Source organism: Zonotrichia albicollis, chromosome 6 (genome assembly GCF_047830755.1).
Source record: "Zonotrichia albicollis isolate bZonAlb1 chromosome 6, bZonAlb1.hap1, whole genome shotgun sequence".
Taxonomy (NCBI): domain Eukaryota; kingdom Metazoa; phylum Chordata; class Aves; order Passeriformes; family Passerellidae; genus Zonotrichia; species Zonotrichia albicollis.
This window is the reverse complement of record NC_133824.1, coordinates 256,256-276,124: the sequence shown is the minus strand read 5'-3', so window position 1 is coordinate 276,124 and position 19,869 is coordinate 256,256. Positions and strand designations below refer to the sequence as shown.

At 50.9% G+C, this 19,869-nt stretch overlaps 1 protein-coding gene and 1 long non-coding RNA gene across 4 annotated transcripts; both read left to right on the top strand.

Moving 5' to 3' along the window:
- The first annotated feature begins 2,817 nt into the window (after positions 1-2,817).
- Positions 2,818-6,716, top strand: LOC141729316 (uncharacterized). Of its 2 annotated transcripts, XM_074542219.1 has the most exons (5): positions 2,818-4,135; positions 4,383-4,663; positions 6,089-6,161; positions 6,259-6,380; positions 6,605-6,716. In XM_074542219.1, the coding sequence occupies exons 1-5, from the start codon at positions 4,029-4,031 to the stop codon at positions 6,694-6,696; spliced, it is 675 nt and encodes a 224-aa protein (XP_074398320.1). In that variant the 5' UTR covers positions 2,818-4,028; the 3' UTR covers positions 6,697-6,716. The 2 variants fall into 2 exon arrangements, 1 of the variants encoding a protein (XP_074398320.1); XR_012580668.1 differs by lacking the exons at positions 2,818-4,135; positions 4,383-4,663; positions 6,605-6,716 and having other exon boundaries at positions 4,682-6,165; positions 6,259-6,498.
- A 133-nt stretch (positions 6,717-6,849) lies between these two features.
- Positions 6,850-9,354, top strand: LOC141729317 (uncharacterized). Of its 2 annotated transcripts, none has more exons than XR_012580669.1 (3): positions 6,850-8,804; positions 8,883-9,037; positions 9,262-9,354. It is a non-coding gene; the product is annotated as an uncharacterized LOC141729317 (long non-coding RNA). The 2 variants fall into 2 exon arrangements; XR_012580670.1 differs by lacking the exon at positions 9,262-9,354 and having other exon boundaries at positions 6,851-7,628; positions 7,706-8,804; positions 8,883-9,173.
- The last annotated feature ends 10,515 nt before the right edge of the window (positions 9,355-19,869 follow it).

The window sequence follows — 19,869 nt, the reverse complement described above, 5'->3', positions numbered from 1 at the left end:
TGAGGATCATATGTTTGCTGTATAATAGTGTACAACTGATGTTTTAAAAATGAATACATCAGCACTTTGTTTTACTCTTGTTAATGATTTTGTACTCATTGTACACTTCCTGAGTTGTCAATTTAGCTTATATTGACTGGTAACTGAGGTGTCTAACTTCACCTGCAATGTGTGGGTAATAAACTCCTGTTGGGTTCAGTTGTGTTACTGTCTTTATTCCTTCCAGTGCTCAGGGACAAGATGTGAGTTTGTGGATGGATTCAAACCCCAAAGTTTATATCTGAAAGTTCTTTCCCCCTTATATTTGTTAAGGCTGATTTGATGCAGCAGCTTAGCAAACATAAGCAGAAAATACATTCTGCTTCTGTGTCAGCTGAAAAATTACCTTGGAATATTGAACCCAGCATGTTTTTTCATCTCTCCTGGCATGCCAGTGGCCACATGTGGGTGGGAATTCCTGCTGTAGAGTTCAGTCCTGGTGGCTAATCAAATCTGCAACTGCCTTAGGAAGATTGCCAAAATAATACCTGTAATGAAGAATCCTTTGCAATTGCTTACCTCATGTTGTTAGGCAAAGGGATGTAATCATGTTTGCCTCCTATAGAATGATAAATTTCAGAACATGATGACCCAGATTTCTACTAACTTGCAAAGATTTTTGAGCTGGAAATTCAGGGATGCTGTTTCCCATGCTTCACTGTATGCAGCAGGTACTTTATTAATTTGGTTTTGGTGATTTAGTGTTTGCAGCATTATTCATGCTGTAATGGCTCCTGATTGCTTAGTGGTTATTGCTGTGGACTGCGGTACATCAGCTGCAGATGCTGAAACTCTAAATTAAATAAAGCTTTTACTCAAATTGACACTTTCAGCTTTAGGAGTGAGAATATTTTATCTGACATGATGTTTATAGGACATAATGCTTTCTCTGATCATTTCTAATAAGGTTTGAAGGTGGAAAAGTTGCTAATCTCTTTAAGACAGTGGTAAAAGCACAGAGTCAGCAGCTCTGGCACTCAGAGTGATTTCCCAGCGCTGGTAATTAGCACTGCACTGTGCTCGGTTCATCTTGCACTAGCAATCTCAGGTCCCTAAGTGGAAAGTTGCCACTTGTCTCTGTGTTACGTCATCCGTGTCTGTTACATCGTCCGTGTCTGCGTTGCATAGCGTGTGTCTGTCGTCTTCCATGTCATAGGCCTTTGTTACATCTCGACGCTTTGTGGGCACCACTCCCTGCCATCTCACTCCTGTTCTACTCACGTTCCTTTCCGGATATTCCTTATTCCGGCATTTTTACCTTTTTACTCTTTGAGCCAGGAAGGGTTACAGAAGATGTTATCCATGTTCCTTCTCACTACCAGCTTTGGTAGTGCCTTTTTTCCCATGCCATTGTCTTGGACTTCTAGAGGGAGCATCTTACTCCTTCCTCAGGTGACTGCAGTAGTTCTATTGGTTCCATCTTCTCACAGGAGATAGGTCTCAAGAATTAATCTTCCAGATTGTTATCCTAAGTCCTGCTTTCTGTTGTATGCCCCTATGTTGGCTTGTATTTTATGTACCAATATTGTGTGTACCTATGCTGGCTTATACTCCATGTACTTATATTGTGTGTACCTGTGTTGGCTTATGCTGTATGTAGTTGCATTGTATCTACCTCTGTTGGCTTATACTGTATGTGGTTATACTGTATGTGAGTGTATCGCCTTATATTGTCTGTACTTACACTCTGTGTACACTTGCAATGTATGTGTCAGTTCATATTGTGTGTACTTACATTGTACCAATTATGATCGGAGCTGCCCTGCCCTGGCACGTAGTCACAGTTAGGTGGAAGAGTTATAAAAACTTTAGCGTTCATCTGTCTTTTGTGGGATTTTGGGTAGAAAATTTATAGGTCCAGAGTGGGGACAGTGTTGCCTTCTGATACAAGGCAGGCGGCCTGGTTTCAGGAGACAGCACGGTGACCCATTCCCCAGGGTCACTCGGGCCTAAGAAACACGCGGACACCAATATGGTGGAGGATCAAAGGCCTTTATTCTCTCTTCTCGTGGGGTTTTATAGTCTAGGGGGCTTCTACGTCAGGTGGGGGTCTGTCTTTACCATCTATGGTTAGTAGGGGATGGAAAGTTACCTGGGCAAGTGGAAAGTTACCGGAATCCAGTTCGGGGGGCTACATTCCTATGTTAATTTTCTTATCTAAGGGGGCAGGGGCCCTGTCTTCCCGTAACATCACGAGATCTTCCGAATGCCGGGCCCTATCTGCTACATCTCCCCCCCCTTTTTCACAAATGAATGAGGTAGTCATACACTGAAATGAGGTATAAGGTTGTAGTTCGATAAGGAAAAGGGGGTTTGGTACATCTGAGTAAGTTTTTGCCAGTCAAGGTTAGAACTTGTGGCTGGCAGTGTTCCCTGGTTGGATTCGATGAACAGGATGTTGGCCCGTTCCAGGCGGGCCTGAACGAATGAGACCAGCTTGTTCAGCAGGCATGGTCCGAAGGTAACCGCTAGAAGTAGCAATGCCAGTGGACCTATTAGGGTAGAAATCAGAGTGGTTAGCCATGGTGATTGATTGAACCAGGACTCGAACCAGCCCTGTTGGGCTTCCCTGTCCTTCTGCCTCTGAGCCAGTCTGTTTCGGAGTTCTGCCATGGAGTCTCTCACGACTCCTGTGTGGTCTGCATAGAAGCAGCACTCCTCTCTCAAGGCGGCACACAGGCCCCCTTGCTGCATGAACAGGAGGTCCAGACCTCGCCTGTTCTGCAAGACCACTTCCGAGAGAGAGGAGACTGACTTCTCCAGGAAGGAAATGGATTTCTCGATCCTTTGCAGGTCCTCGTCGATGGTCATTTGCAGCTGGGACAGTCCTTGGTGCTGTGTCGCTAGGGCTGAGACACCCGTTGCCGTTCCTGCTGCTCCTAGCCCGAGCAGCATTGCGATAGTTACACCTGTTAGTATTTCTCTTTTGTGGAGCCGGCTGGGTTCCTCAAAAAGGTGGTACACCTCTTCGTCTGAGTGGTACAGGACCCTAGGAACAATCAGAACTTGGACACAAAAGTCGTTAGAGTCATCAAATTTGGCAAGAGACACACAGGGACTCACTCCAGACCGCTGGCAAACCCACATCCCAGGTGCGGATGGGACTACCCACTTATTGTTTTTCCTGTTAGGCTTGACAACTTTGGTGCAGATGTTGCCTCTCCGCCTAGCTAGGGTTTCATTGCCAAAGCATCTGCCCTGGCCTGTGACCTGACTCAGGGTGATTCCTTTGCGAGGGGTTTCCCATCTGCACTGGTGGGGGGCATCGGCTGTGGAGTAACTGAAGGGAGTGTTTAAAGCAATTCCTTCATAAAAGGGAGGTTTGACATCGTAGCAAAGCCAGCAGGATTCGGTTAGGTTAGGGTTGGATTCATTCAGGGATATAAAGGTAGCTTCTAACCTACGAAGGATTGGGTCTGAGTACGATCTGGCTGCGCGGTCTGTCTGAAAGACTTCCGCATGGCCGGTTGGGACTTTGCTAACTCTAGTGGGTAAGGTTTTAGGGTAGGTTGCGTTTTTCTTTTTGGCACGCTTTTAATCACTTTGTTTGGTCCGACCGCTCGGCCATTGCACCGTAAGCGGGGATGCAAAATTGACCGCTCCCTGTGAGGGCACAGGGCACGAGGGTCTCCTGCCCTCCTGGGGGTCGCCGTGGCTGGGCCGCTGCATCGGGGTGTCTTCCCGCAGCTCCTACAATCCCTCTCGGGCGTGCTCGGAGCAAGGATGCTGCCAGGGAAAGCTGTGCCGGCTGGGGACAGCTCGCTGAGTTGCTGCCTTTCCCCAGAAGCCTGGGCTAACGCGGTCGTCCCGCCACCCCTGTTTAAATAGAATCCGTCCTGCCCCATCAAAAAGCATGCGGCTTATTTGCGTAATATCAAAAGTGAACAGATCATTATTGTTAGAAAGGTCGTTCACAAACGTGGGTACTACAGCTGAATTGACTCCTCTTTCTGAAATCGCTTTGACTTCTCCTGGGTTAACTGGGGTATATGCCCCCCGCTGGTTTCCCTGCGCTCCGGCAACTCCCACGGGGAAAGCGTTCATGGGGGCTGCCGGCGCTCGGTCCCTACAAGCTGTCTTTGTTTTTCCCCAATCGGTGAGTTTGTGTTGCGACCGTTTCCCGATATTGTTTAAAGCTTTATTAGGTTTCGCTCGAAACAGTATTAATTCTGCTCTCTCGGTTTCCGAGTCCCAGCCGGGCTCGGTCCGACCCCGCTCCTCCCTTCGGGGGTGGTGCCGTTCCTTCTCCCTGCGCTCCCCCCGCCTGCTGCTGAAGAAGGTCCTTACCCTATAAGGACCTAATTTGAATAGAGCGCTCTGATTGGTCTTCCGCTCCACTGCAGGGGCCGCCCCTTCTCCCCCCTCTCCCGCACATGCGTTCTGGGGCGCGCTGACTGCATTTCCGCCCCCGTCTCCTTACTTCCGCCCTCACCATGTGTTTCGGCGCCATCTTCAAACCCATACGGCGGCGGGGAGTCGGCGCCGCTCCCGGCGGGGTCGGCCGCGTTCCGCGCCTCCTCTGCCTGTCCCCGGCAGAAGAGCTGCGCGTGCCACTCTGCCTCCCGCGCTGGGCTGGCGGCCGGCGGGGAAGGGACGGATAGAGAAACCGCGGATTTTTCGGAAGGTTCCGTGGGGGGGCTGGGACCCGGCGGGCTCCGCGAGAGGGTCGGGGGGTCCCATGGGGGCTCCGGGGGGTCCCCTGGGGAGTCTGGGCTCGGGCTCGGGAAGGGGTGGAACGCTCCCGGCCCCGGCATATTCCCGCATTCAATCCGATCGCTCTCAGACACTGTGTGAGTCGCGGCCCCCGCCCCCCGCTTTACTGCAAGAAATAAACGTATATGCGCGACTTTCCACGTCTCCTGTTCTTCTAATGCCTTGCGTAGGGCCTCTTCTCCTTTCCCCCACGCTTTGAGGCTTTTACCACTGCCTGAGGACTTAGTATCCTCTGCTAAGGCGGCAGTGAGCTTCTCCCGCACTTCCGAATATAATATATTTACCGGACGTTCGATCGTCCCGAGCTCTAGGAGCCTTGCAATAGCAAGATTAGAATTCCTGAGCTCACACTTAATTTTACATTCTATCCTAAACTGTGCATGCATATCTGATACGACCTTTGCATAGGATTCCATGTTCCTTGCTGGTCCGGGGACGTCTCCCCACGCTGCAGTCGGAACCGGCCGCTGGCAGCCGCTGCTTCGTGTCCAGGCGAATCCCCGTTCCCCGGGCGCTGATCGGCTTCCCGGGTTTTCGGCACCAGAATGTTGCCTTCTGATACAAGGCAGGCGGCCTGGTTTCAGGAGACAGCACGGTGACCCATTCCCCAGGGTCACTCGGGCCTAAGAAACACGCAGACACCAATATGGTGGAGGATCAAAGGCCTTTATTCTCTCTTCCCGTGGGGTTTTATAGTCTAGGGGGCTTCTACGTCAGGTGGGGGTCTGTCTTTACCATCTATGGTTAGTAGGGGATGGAAAGTTACCTGGGCAAGTGGAAAGTTACCGGAATCCAGTTCGGGGGGGCTACATTCCTATGTTAATTTTCTTATCTAAGGGGGCAGGGGCCCTGTCTTCCCGTAACATCACGAGATCTTCCGAACGCCAGGCCCTATCTGCTACAGATGGCTTTGGTTAAATACAGAATAATTATGTAAGTTAACAGCAAATGACCCAATTTATCCAGCTATGCTACCTAACCACAAAGTTTTATGTCTTACCAGTTTTCTGTTCTTCTGCTCCAAGTAGCTGTTGCAAAAAAGAAAGCACTGTTATTTTTGTGAAGAGTTTTCTTCTATAACAAGCCCTTTACTCCCCTTGAATCTGAGTCAGAGAGGCCAAACAGCTGCAGCTGTTCTGAGGGCTTTTACACCTGGGAGGATTTGCCCCCTTCCTTTTCCTGGGTGCCATGGGAACGAGAGGCGGGCACCATCGGGGGTATATTAACCCCAGCCTTGGCCGAGGGGCTTCATTCCCTCTCTGGGGTGTGCTGGGGTAGGAGTTCTCCTCTCATTTCAGTGAAAAGGCTCTTTCAGCTCATCTCAGCTTGTTTCCAGCAGGTGTTTCTGGGCATCTAAAGCAGCAGAGGCTTGGAAGAGACTGTGAAGAAAACAGCATGGAATACAGGGAGTATGTAGGTTCACAATTTTGGGTTTTGTGTTTAGGGGTGTTAAAGCACCTTTGTAATTTCTGGTTTTGTTCTTGGTTTGTTTTTTATGGTTTTCAGGAGGAGCACACCTTTCAGAAATTCCAGGTTGTGTCAAGCACAACTCTTTTTGCAGCAGATTCATCGTGTCTCAGGAGGGATCTGCCCAGTGTCAAGGATGATGTTTGAGATTGAGGCTTCAGGTGAGTTGAGGATTGTGAGTGGGAGAGGGAGGGTGAGCAGGTATCCAGTTAGGAGTTGTTGGGAGGGGGTTTGCAGGCAGCAGGGTGAGAAAGGGTGTTTATTTGTTTATTTGAGGGCCCCCCCCACAAGGCTTCTAGCAGAGGCACTCCCATGTCTTAGAGCACACAGAGTCATCCACTGCACTCACAGGAATGCCATTTAACTTTGCCTTTCTCTAACCCAGGTGCCAGCCCTAATAAAGGCCACAGCCTTGGAATCAGGATGAAGCTGGAGCCTGAGGGAGCCAGGCACACTCAGGAGAGGGCAAGTAGCTGACTGGCTGGGATTTGGCCCACATAACTCTGGACTCATTCTTTGGTTTTGGTTTTCTTTATTGTAGCTGACCGAGAGGCTCACAGGCGATCACGAGGCTCTCTGAAGCAGACTCATTTCAGGTGCAACGTGGATTCCCATCACCGATCATCCAAAAGATAAGTTGGGAGGCACGGCCTGGAGATGGGGGCGTAGCAGGTTGGGAGTTCTTGGGACAGATTTAAAAATTAGCGGAGGGAAAAGCAAACTTGTCCAAGGGCCTCTTAGGACAGCTAAAGGGAGAGGCTCTACTTTTGATGGCAGCTTTCAGGCGGGCAGTGCAGAACAGCTCTGGTTTGTGTCGTGGTTTCCGGTGTGCCGTGTTCCCTAGTGTGTCTTTGGGGTCCCTTTTGCCTTCTTCCCTCGAGGCCCTCACCACAAGCATGATGTGTGGTGTTTGATGTCCCCCTGTTTGTCACGTTCTGTGTCATGGGTGTCTGCACACATATGGGTGCCGGAGCTGTTCTGCCCTGCCGCATGGCCAGCTGCAATGGGACAAGTCCTGGGGCCTTGCAGTTTGTGGGGTGTCACTGGACTCTAGATGATATTTCTAGATAGACACAAGACGTTTGGAGCTGTGAAGTCATCCTGCAGCCCTTTTACTTTTGTCCTGACTTTCAGATGAAGAGGATAAAATCCATGGCAAAATCCATCCATCCACCCATGCTGGGTGAGGAGGTTCCCCAGAGCAGGTCAGTCACTGTTTGTCTCTGCAGGGGGAGTTTAAAGTGTGACTCTGTTACAGCGCTGTTCTTCTTTTTAGGAAGTAAAGCTGGATATCAGCAGGCAAGGTGAGCAGTGAGTAGCTTACAGAGGCAGTTGTTATTGCTCAAGTCTCTCTGCTGCAACTCTGAGCATCTGTTCCTATTTTTGCACCAGGCATTCTTGGGACAATGGTGAGTAGCAGAATGGTTGGGTTTTGGCCAGCGTGCTGCTGAGGTCATGCATTGATATTTGGTTTTCTTTAATATAGCTGGCTAAGAAACACCAGGAGATTGTTGAACAGCAGTGCCAGCAGGACCTTCCCAGATGTAGAGGCCACCATCTTTTGTACATGACATGGGCCTGCATCCTGAGATGTCTGAGAGATAAGTAGAGGGCTAAGTCCCACAGAGGGGTGAGAGCGGGGTGCTGGTTTGGGAATTACTGGGAGGGGTTTTTGAGTCCAATTTGGCGGTGGGGGGGTGTCCATGAAGTGGCCCCTTAGGCCCCATGAAAGCCAAGTCTCACTTTTGATCTCAGTGCTGAGGTGTTCAGGGCAGAGCAGTCCCGGTGTGTCTGGTGTCACTTGTCTGCTGTGCATTATGTGTTGTTTGTGTATCTCCTGTCTTTTACCTTAGCACATTGAGGGGCCTGTCAGAAACCTTGGCATCATTGTTAGCATCTGTGATCTCTGCATTCCTTGGCCTGGCACCCAGGCCATAGATGTGATTCTGATACCTGTCTGAGCTCCCCAGTCAAAAGTTCTCTCTTTGGAAGCATCCAGTCAGATGTCTTGTCAGGTCTTGTTCTGAGCTGTACGGACAGCTATGCCTCACCTGGATCCATTATGGTGGATTAGGAGTTCTACTAGTATGAGGTTAGCTAGAGGATTCTGACTGTAGGATTCCTGGGCATTCATCTTTGCTGTTCTTGGGATGAATCATCCAGTTTAGCATCTTCTTCCTCCAGGTTCTCTGAGCCTCATGAGCTCACCATCAGTCTCACCTTGGTCATCACCTTTTGACTTTTCTCTGTCCTTGTAGCCATTTTCCTTGCCTAGAGGTTTCTGTCTGTGTTGTGTCCCCATTGTCCGTCCTGTCCTGTGTCACGGGTGTCAGCACACATTTGTGCCGGGCCTGCTCTGCCCTGCCGCATAGCCTGGTGCGATAGGAGAGGGCCCGGGGACTTGGAATGTGTAATGTGGGGTGTAGTTGGACTCCAGATGGGATTTGTAGATGGACACAGGACATCTGGAGCTCTTAAGTTGTCCTGCAACAGTGTGACTCTTGTCCTAACGTTTTTTTCAGATTCAGATGAATTAAATCTGGGCCAGAGGGCCCCATCCCGTGTGAGGGGATTCCCCCGAGCAGGTGAGGCCCCATTTGTCTGTGGAGCAGAAGTGTACATGGTGACTCTGTTAGAGCTCACTTCTTTGTCTTTCTTTTTAGGAAGTGAATCTGGATACCAGCAGTCAAGGTGAGCCGTGGAGAGAAGTGGTTGTTATTGCTCAGCTCTCAAGAACAGCAATTATTTCAGCAGATTGATCATGTCACAAGAGGTATCTGCCCAGTGTCAAGGATGATTTTTGAGACTGAGGCTTCAGGTGAGTGGAGGATTGTGAGTGGGAGAGGGAGGGTGAGCAGGTATCCAGTTAGGAGTTCTTGGGAGGAGGTTTGCAGGCAGCAGGGTGAGAAAGGGTGTTTATTTGTTTATTTGAGGGCCCCCCCCACAAGGCTTCTAGCAGAGGCATTCCCATGTCTTAGAGCACACAGAGTCATCCACTGCACTCACAGGAATGCCATTTAACTTTGCCTTTCTCTAACCCAGGTGCCAGCCCTAATAAAGGCCACAGCCTTGGAATCAGGATGAAGCTGGAGCCTGAGGGAGCCAGGCACACTCAGGAGAGGGCAAGTAGCTGACTGGCTGGGATTTGGCCCACATAACTCTGGACTCATTCTTTGGTTTTGGTTTTCTTTATTGTAGCTGACCGAGAGGCTCACAGGCCATCACGAGGCTCTCTGAAGCAGACTCATTTCAGGTGCAACGTGGATTCCCGTCGCCGATCATCCAAAAGATAAGTTGGGAGCCACGGCCTGGAGATGGGGGCGTAGCAGGTTGGGAGTTCTTGGGACAGATTTAAAAATTAGCGGAGGGAAAAGCAAACTTGTCCAAGGGCCTCTTAGGACAGCTAAAGGGAGAGGCTCTACTTTTGATGGCAGCTTTCAGGCGGGCAGTGCAGAACAGCTCTGGTTTGTGTCGTGGTTTCCGGTGTGCCGTGTTCCCTAGTGTGTCTTTGGGGTCCCTTTTGCCTTCTTCCCTCGAGGCCCTCACCACAAGCATGATGTGTGGTGTTTGATGTCCCCCTGTTTGTCACGTTCTGTGTCACGGGTGTCTGCACACATATGGGTGCCGGAGCTGTTCTGCCCTGCCACATGGCCAGCTGCAATGGGACAAGCCCTGGGGAGTGTAAATTTGTAATGGGGGCTGTACTTGGGCTCTAGATGCTATTCCTAGATGGACCTAAGGTGTTTGCAGCTTGTGAGTTATCCTGGTGGTGTTTGACACATGTTCTAACTTTCTTTCAGGTGCAGATGCATTGCATCCATGGCAGAGGGTCAGAGTTAGCAGGTGCCGGGCCTTCCTAGGAGCAGGGTGAGTAGCAGACTTGTGGGGTTTTGGCCGATGCGGTGCCAAGATCAGGCACTGATGTTTGGTTCTCTTTACTCTAGCTGTCTGAGAGACACCAGCCCGGTGACAGCAGGACCTTCCCAGCTGACGAGGTGGCCTTTCTTTGCACCTGGCACGGACCGGCATCCCCAGATGTCTGAGAGAGAAGTAGAGGGCTATGACCCACAGAGGGGATGAAGGCAGGGTGCTGGTTTGGGAATTACTGGGAGGGGTTTTTGAGTCCAATTTGGCGGTGGGGGGGTGTCCATGAAGTGGCCCCTTAGGCCCCATGAAAGCCAAGTCTCACCTTTGATCACAGTGCTGAGGTGTTCAGGGCAGAGCAGTCCCGGTGTGTCTGGTGTCACTTGTCTGCTGTGCATTATGTGTTGTTTGTGTATCTCCTGTCTTTTACCTTAGCACATTGAGGGGCCTGTCAGAAACCTTGGCATCATTGTTAGCATCTGTGATCTCTGCATTCCTTGGCCTGGCACCCAGGCCATAGAACTTTTGACTCGGGAGCTCAGACAGGCATCAGACTCTTCTCTCTTTGGAAGCATCCGGTCAGATGTCTTGTTCTGAGCTGTACGGACAGCTGTGCCCCACCTGCATCCATTATGGTGGATTAGGGCTTGAAAGAATGTGAGGGCAGGCAGAGGATTCTGACCATAGGATTCCTAGGCATCCATCTTTACTGTTCTTGGAATCAATCATTCAGTTAGCATCTTCTTCCTGCAGTGTTCTCTGAGCCTCATCAGCTCACTGTCAGTTTGAACTCAGTCATCTCCTTTTGCATGCTCTCAGTCCTTGCAGCCATTTTCCTTGCCAAGAGATTTCTGTTCCTGTTGTGTCCCCGTTGTGTGTCCTGTCCTGTCTGTCCTGTGTCACGGGTGTCAGCACACATTTGTGCCGGGGCTGCTCTGCCCTGCCGCATAGCCTGGTGCGATAGGAGAGGGCCCGGGGACTTGGAATGTGTAAAGTGGGGTGTAGTTGGACTCCAGATGGGATTTGTAGATGGACACAGGACATCTGGAGCTCTTAAGTTGTCCTGCAACAGTGTGACTCTTGTCCTAACGTTTTTTTCAGATTCAGATGAATTAAATCTGGGCCAGAGGGCCCCATCCCGTGTGAGGGGATTCACCCGAGCAGGTTAGTTACTGCTTTCCTCTGTAGAGGGAGTATAATTGATACCTGTTACAGCTGTGTTCGTTGTCTCTCTTTTTAAGCATTCAAGGGTGAGAGCTGCAGTCAAGGCCGAGTGGGCAAGGTGAGCATTGAGTAGCATACTGAAGCAGTTGTTATTGCTGCAGTCTCAGTTTCTGATGCTGTTCTAAGCATGTCTGCTTGTTTTGTTTTTTTTTGTTTTAGGTGGCCCCTTTCAATCTATGTTGGCTGAGCACGCCCATGCCAGGTGGGTGCAAGCTTAAGGTACTGCTGTGGCATCCTTGTCAGGGTAGGGATGTTGTGTTTTCACAGTATCTCAGCATGCTTTTCTCCTCTGTTTCTTTCCAGGTTGTCTCCCTGCCCTAGGCATGCCAAGGAACACAGGAGGGCAGGTGAGTCGGGGTTTAGGCAGGCTGACTCTTAGGCGAGTGTTACGCAGCAGCATGCTAAGCCTGCGCCTTTTGTTTTTGCAGGTATCTTCTGCGCACCTTCCGGATTCAAAGCGAGACTTGAGGTGAGCCGGGGCGGTGGTGCATAGCACTCCCGGGGATTACCGGTTTTGAGGACAATAGTCACTTTTTTTGTTTTGTCTTAGGTACCCTGTGGAGGCTCTTAGGCAAAGCTCGGAAATGGCAGTGCCGAAGCACACACCTTGAGAACGTCTTGACATCCATGTCCGACCGAGGATGGATTTTGTCCCCTCCCCCTGCGAAAGCTAAGTGTCGGGGCCCATGGTCGGGGAAGGGGAAAAACCTTTAGTATCACAGGGGGCAGTTTCATGTCAGCTTAGCAGAGAGGTCTGTAGTGGGACGGGTCCTCTGGAAGTAAAGGGAGAGGCTTTCTCTTCAGCTTCATCAGAGCCTTTGCCGGGCAGGGCAGTTCCGACCCCTCTCCACAGCGTCACGAACTTTGCGTCGTCAGCCTTCCTCGACTCGGCATCGTCACGGATCTTTCTCCCCAGGAGCTCGCCTTCGGGTCTGCAGCTATAGCTACGATCACTCGGCCGTCCACTTCCTTTTCTAGGCTCGCTGAGCCTCTCGAGCATCTTCTCAACTGCTTTGGCACTGAGTGCTTTTAATGAGTTACATTTCATTAACACATGCTATTGTCATAGGGCTTCCTTTCCTTTGGAGTCATCAGCCTCTGGTTCATCTTGCGCTAGGAATCTCAGGTCCCTAAGTGGAAAGTTGCCACTTGTCTCTGTGTTACGTCATCCGTGTCTGTTACATCGTCCGTGTCTGCGTTGCATAGCGTGTGTCTGTCGTCTTCCATGTCATAGGCCTTTGTTACATCTCGACGCTTTGTGGGCACCACTCCCTGCCATCTCACTCCTGTTCTACTCACGTTCCTTTCCGGATATTCCTTATTCCGGCATTTTTACCTTTTTACTCTTTGAGCCAGGAAGGGTTACAGAAGATGTTATCCATGTTCCTTCTCACTACCAGCTTTGGTAGTGCCTTTTTTCCCATGCCATTGTCTTGGACTTCTAGAGGGAGCATCTTACTCCTTCCTCAGGTGACTGCAGTAGTTCTATTGGTTCCATCTTCTCACAGGAGATAGGTCTCAAGAATTAATCTTCCAGATTGTTATCCTAAGTCCTGCTTTCTGTTGTATGCCCCTATGTTGGCTTGTATTTTATGTACCAATATTGTGTGTACCTATGCTGGCTTATACTCCATGTACTTATATTGTGTGTACCTGTGTTGGCTTATGCTGTATGTGGTTATACTGTATGTGAGTGTATCGCCTTATATTGTGTGTACTTACATTGTACCAATTATGATCGGAGCTGCCCTGCCCTGGCACGTAGTCACAGTTAGGTGGAAGAGTTACAGAAATTTTACTCTTCATCTGTCTTTTGTGGGATTTTGGGTACAAAATTTATAGGTCCAGAGTGGGGACAGGTCCTAGCTGTCACATACCCGCTCATTGATCCCTTCCTGTCATCTCACAGGTCCCCGAGGCTGCTGATTTCCCTGGGATCTACCATTTGAAGTCAAGGAGCAGCAGCCAGAAGATGCGTCAAAGCACGTTCTTCAGAGTCGTGAGTAAGGGCCGCAGCGAGCGTGTAAGTCGGAAGAGCGTGCGGGTGTGTGTGGGAGCAAGCGAGCGTGTCTGTCTGCCTCCGCTCGTTCCTGCGTGTGTGAGCGCATGCTGACTGGCTTTACCCTTGTGTGTATGACTTTTGGTTTTCAGGTTTTTCATCTCATTTTTAAATTTAGAATAAAAAATCCCCAGCTGGGGGTTTTTTTTCCCCCCGGCTGGGTTTTTTTTCCCTCGGTCCCGGTTGGTCCCCGAGGTGATGTTCATCGCCAAAGTTTGGGCGCGGACCCTCCAGGGACTGGGGTTTTTGTCAGTCAGGAGGATTTTTTAGAGGCTTCTGGGAACCCTGTTCCCAAGGAGTGGTGTGAATTGTTGCAGAGGGTTAGCTGAGCGGTTGATGTGTGAATCAGTGTGGGTTTGTGTGTCAGCTGAAGGAAGTGTGTGTGTGTGTTAAAGGGCTCTAGAGTTGTAACCTTGTATGGCTTTGGGTTTTTCAGGTTTTTCAACTCATTTTTAAATTTAGAATAAAAAATCCCCAGCTGGGGTTTTTTTTTTTCCCCCCGGCTGGGTTTTTTTTCCCTCGGTCCCGGTCGGTCCGCGAGGCGACGTTCATCGCCAAAGTTTGGGCGCGGACCCTCCAGGGACCGGGGTTTTCGTCAGGCAGGAGGATTTTTTGCAGGCTCCCGGGAACCACGTTCCCAAGGACCACTGATTTCTGGGGTGTAATTTAGCAGTTGTGATGAGAGGGATGGTGAGGTTTTGTGCTATCTGAAGGGAGTGTGTGTGGTAGATGAATGTAGTTTTCTTGGTGCTTTTGTTGTTCTGGGTTTCCTGTAATCTTCAATTAAGCTTTTTCTATTTTCATTATATGGTGTATTGCTGTGTATTTAAATTTGACTTCTAACAGTGTGTGTATGGCTTCTATCTGCATTTACATTTGTGTATACTGTTTCAATGTATTTTGCTGATGTATAAATAAAATCATTCATTCAATCCAGTAAAATCCCCCCTAATAAAGAGATCCCCTGCCCTTCCCTACCCCCACTGTGGCTCTTGTGTTTTTTTGGTGTGGTTTTGTATTTTCTTTCCACTGTATTTCTTCCTGTTGCTCCTCACTTTCCTTTTCTATTTCTAACCTAACTTCCATCTGTCTCTGTCCCTTTGTTTCTGTTTCTCACTGTTTCTGACACTGTGTCTGTGCTTCTGTAACTATGTTTCTATCCCCTTCCTTTTCTTATTTGGGTAATTTCATCTTTTATCTGACTGTATTTATTTTGCTCTCTTTTGACTATACTTTGCACCTTATTTATTTTCCTTCATAACTTTCACCCTTGCTCTTGTTGCTTCTGTTTCTCTGTGTTCTCCTTTTCCTTGGTTCGTCCTTTTTGCTCTCAGTCTTTTCTTTTTTCACTCTGTCCTGAGATTTCACTTTGGTGGGGATTAGAGTTAATTTCTTTTTCCTCTAACTCCCATCCTTCATTTTCTCAACCTCCTTTCTTTTCCTTTCTCTCTGTCTTGGTTTCTCTCTGTTTTCTTTTCTCTTTCTGTCTCTCGGTCTTCTTTTCTTCTATCTCTGTGTTCTTTTCTGTCTGTTTTGTTTCTCTTCTCTGTCTTCCTGTGGTTTTTTTTTTCTATTTCTCTCCTTTTCACTCTTTTTCCTTCTCTCTCTCTCCCTTTCAGGCTTTACTTCTTTCTCTTCTCTCTGTTTCTTTCTCTTCTCTCTGTTTCTTTCTCTTCTCTCACTTTTCTCTTCTCTCACTTTTCTCTTCTCTCACTTTTCTCTCGCTTTTCTCTTCTCTCTTTCTAACTTTGTTTTCCTTTCTAGCTTTAAATTAAAAAAGCAGCAGTAGAAAATTTCAGGCTCCCGGGGAGTAAAGGAAAAGAATTAAAAATACAAACCAAACCATTTACTCCCCGGGAGCCTGAAATTTCCTACTGCCGCACCAGACATATAGTTTTTATTCTTTTTACTACATACAGTATATAGGGACCCCACCCCCTAATTAGCACCCCTACCCAGGTGCCAGCAATCAAACCTAACCCTAGTCCCCATCCCTAAACACCACCCCCCACATCTCCCCGCCCCCAGGGGGTGGGGACTAGGGTTAGGGTTGATTGCGGGCACCTGGGTAGGGGTGCTAATTAGGGGGCGGGGACTAGGGTTAGGGGGCGGGGACTAGGGTTAGGGTTGATTGCTGGCACCTGGGTAGGGGTGCTAATTAGGGGGCGGGGACTAGGGTTAGGGTTGATTGCTGGCACCTGGGTAGGGGTGCTAATTAGGGGGCGGGGACTAGGGTTAGGGGGCGGGGACTAGGGTTAGGGTTGATTGCTGGCACCTGAGTAGGGGTGCTAATTAGGGGGCGGAGACTAGGGTAAGGGTTGATTGCTGGCACCTGGGTAGGGGTGCTAATTAGGGGGCGGGGACTAGGGTTAGGGGGCGGAGACTAGGGTTAGGGTTGATTGCTGGCACCTGGGTAGGGGTGCTAATTAGGGGGCGGAGACTAGGGTAAGGGTTGATTGCTGGCACCTGGGTAGGGGTGCTAATTACGGGGCGGGGACTAGGCTTAGGGGGCGGAGACTAAGGTTAGGGTTGATTGCTGGCACCTGGGTAGGGGTGCTAATTAGGGGGCGGAGACTAGGGTTAGGGTTGATTGCTGGCACCTGGGTAGGGGTGCTAATTAGGGGGCGGGGACTAGGGTTAGGGTTGATTGCTGGCACCTGGGAAGGGGTGCTAATTAGGGGAAAAAACAAGGAAAAACCCCAAGATGGGCGAAAAAAACCTGTCGTAAATACGGCCGTAAAGCGCGACTGTCGTAAAAGGGACCGTAAAGCGCGACTGTCGTAAAAGGGGCCGTAAAGCGCGACTGTCGTAAAACTGCCGTAAAGCGCGACTGTCGTAAAAGCGGCCGTAAAGCGCGACTGTCGTAAAAGCGGCCGTAAAGCGCGACTGTCGTAAAAGCGGCCGTAAAGCGCGACTGTCGTAAAAGGGGCCGTAAAGCGCGACTGTCGTAAAGGCGGCCGTAAAGCGCGACTGTCGTAAAAGGGGCCGTAAAGCGCGACTGTCGTAAAAGCGGCCGTAAAGCGCGACTGTCGTAAAAGGGGCCGTAAAGCGCGACTGTCGTAAAAGCGGCCGTAAAGCGCGACTGTCGTAAAACTGCCGTAAAGCGCGACTGTCGTAAAAGGGGCCGTAAAGCGCGACTGTCGTAAAAGCGGCCGTAAAGCGCGACTGTCGTAAAAGGGGCCGTAAAGCGCGACTGTCGTAAAACTGCCGTAAAGCGCGACTGTCGTAAAAGCGGCCGTAAAGCGCGACTGTCGTAAAAGCGGCCGTAAAGCGCGACTGTCGTAAAAGGGGCCGTAAAGCGCGACTGTCGTAAAAGGGGCCGTAAAGCGCGACTGTCGTAAAAGGGGCCGTAAAGCGCGACTGTCGTAAAACTGTCGTAAAGCGCGACTGTCGTAAAAGCGGCCGTAAAGCGCGACTGTCGTAAAAGCGGCCGTAAAGCGCGACTGTCGTAAAACTGCCGTAAAGCGCGACTGTCGTAAAAGCGGCCGTAAAGCGCGACTGTCGTAAAAGGGGCCGTAAAGCGCGACTGTCGTAAAAGCGGCCGTAAAGCGCGACTGTCGTAAAACTGCCGTAAAGCGCGACTCTCGTAAAAGGGGCCGTAAAGCGCGACTGTCGTAAAAGCGGCCGTAAAGCGCGACTGTCGTAAAACTCCCGTAAAGCGCGACTGTCGTAAAAGGGGCCGTAAAGCGCGACTGTCGTAAAAGCGGCCGTAAAGCGCGACTGTCGTAAAACTCCCGTAAAGCGCGACTGTCGTAAAAGCGGCCGTAAAGCGCGACTGTCGTAAAAGGGGCCGTAAAGCGCGACTGTCGTAAAGGCGGCCGTAAAGCGCGACTGTCGTAAAAGGGGCCGTAAAGCGCGACTGTCGTAAAGGCGGCCGTAAAGCGCGACTGTCGTAAAAGCGGCCGTAAAGCGCGACTGTCGTAAAAGCGGCCGTAAAGCGCGACTGTCGTAAAACTGCCGTAAAGCGCGACTGTCGTAAAAGCGGCCGTAAAGCGCGACTGTCGTAAAAGGGGCCGTAAAGCGCGACTGTCGTAAAAGCGGCCGTAAAGCGCGACTGTCGTAAAAGGGGCCGTAAAGCGCGACTGTCGTAAAACTGCCGTAAAGCGCGACTGTCGTAAAAGCGGCCGTAAAGCGCGACTGTCGTAAAAGGGGCCGTAAAGCGCGACTGTCGTAAAAGGGACCGTAAAGCGCGACTGTCGTAAAAGGGGCCGTAAAGCGCGACTGTCGTAAAACTGCCGTAAAGCGCGACTGTCGTAAAAGCGGCCGTAAAGCGCGACTGTCGTAAAACTGCCGTAAAGCGCGACTGTCGTAAAAGCGGCCGTAAAGCGCGACTGTCGTAAAACCGGCCGTAAAGCGCGACTCTCGTAAAAGGGGCCGTAAAGCGCGACTGTCGTAAAAGCGGCCGTAAAGCGCGACTGTCGTAAAACTGCCGTAAAGCGCGACTGTCGTAAAAGCAGCCGTAAAGCGCGACTGTCGTAAATGGGGCCGTAAAGCGCGACTGTCGTAAAAGCGGCCGTAAAGCGCGACTGTCGTAAAAGGGGCCGTAAAGCGCGACTGTCGTAAAAGCGGCGGTAAAGCGCGACTGTCGTAAAACTGCCGTAAAGCGCGACTGTCGTAAAAGGGGCCGTAAAGCGCGACTGTCGTAAAAGGGACCGTATAGCGCGACTGTCGTAAAAGCGGCCGTAAAGCGCGACTGTCGTAAAAGCGGCCGTAAAGCGCGACTGTCGTAAAACTGCCGTAAAGCGCGACTGTCGTAAAAGCGGCCGTAAAGCGCGACTGTCGTAAAAGGGGCCGTAAAGCGCGACTGTCGTAAAACTGCCGTAAAGCGCGACTGTCGTAAAAGCGGCCGTAAAGCGCGACTGTCGTAAAAGCGGCCGTAAAGCGCGACTGTCGTAAAACTGCCGTAAAGCGCGACTGTCGTAAAAGCGGCCGTAAAGCGCGACTGTCGTAAAACTGCCGTAAAGCGCGACTGTCGTAAAAGCGGCCGTAAAGCGCGACTGTCGTAAAAGCGGCCGTAAAGCGCGACTGTCGTAAAAGGGGCCGTAAAGCGCGACTGTCGTAAAAGCGGCCGTAAAGCGCGACTGTCGTAAAAGTGACCGTAAAGCGCGACTGTCGTAAAAGGGGCCGTAAAGCGCGACTGTCGTAAAACTGCCGTAAAGCGCGACTGTCGTAAAAGGGGCCGTAAAGCGCGACTGTCGTAAAACTGCCGTAAAGCGCGACTGTCGTAAAAGCGGCCGTAAAGCGCGACTGTCGTAAAAGGGGCCGTAAAGCGCGACTGTCGTAAAAGCGGCCGTAAAGCGCGACTGTCGTAAAAGCGGCCGTAAAGCGCGACTGTCGTGAAAGGGGCCGTAAAGCGCGACTGTCGTAAAAGCGGCCGTAAAGCGCGACTGTCGTAAAAGGGACCGTAAAGCGCGACTGTCGTAAAAGGGGCCGTAAAGCGCGACTGTCGTAAAACTGCCGTAAAGCGCGACTGTCGTAAAAGCGGCCGTAAAGCGCGACTGTCGTAAAAGCGGCCGTAAAGCGCGACTGTCGTAAAACTGCCGTAAAGCGCGACTGTCGTAAAAGCGGCCGTAAAGCGCGACTGTCGTAAAAGCGGCCGTAAAGCGCGACTGTCGTAAAACTCCCGTAAAGCGCGACTGTCGTAAAAGCGGCCGTAAAGCGCGACTGTCGTAAAAGGGGCCGTAAAGCGCGACTGTCGTAAAGGCGGCCGTAAAGCGCGACTGTCGTAAAAGGGGCCGTAAAGCGCGACTGTCGTAAAAGCGGCCGTAAAGCGCGACTGTCGTAAAAGCGGCCGTAAAGCGCGACTGTCGTAAAAGCGGCCGTAAAGCGCGACTGTCGTAAAACTGCCGTAAAGCGCGACTGTCGTAAAAGCGGCCGTAAAGCGCGACTGTCGTAAAACCGGCCGTAAAGCGCGACTCTCGTAAAAGGGGCCGTAAAGCGCGACTGTCGTAAAAGCGGCCGTAAAGCGCGACTGTCGTAAAGGCGGCCGTAAAGCGCGACTGTCGTAAAAGGGGCCGTAAAGCGCGACTGTCGTAAAAGCGGCCGTAAAGCGCGACTGTCGTAAAAGGGGCCGTAAAGCGCGACTGTCGTAAAAGCGGCCGTAAAGCGCGACTGTCGTAAAAGGGGCCGTAAAGCGCGACTGTCGTAAAAGCGGCCGTAAAGCGCGACTGTCGTAAAAGGGGCCGTAAAGCGCGACTGTCGTAAAACTGCCGTAAAGCGCGACTGTCGTAAAAGCGGCCGTAAAGCGCGACTGTCGTAAAAGGGGCCGTAAAGCGCGACTGTCGTAAAAGGGACCGTAAAGCGCGACTGTCGTAAAAGGGGCCGTAAAGCGCGACTGTCGTAAAACTGCCGTAAAGCGCGACTGTCGTAAAAGCGGCCGTAAAGCGCGACTGTCGTAAAACTGCCGTAAAGCGCGACTGTCGTAAAAGCGGCCGTAAAGCGCGACTGTCGTAAAACCGGCCGTAAAGCGCGACTCTCGTAAAAGGGGCCGTAAAGCGCGACTG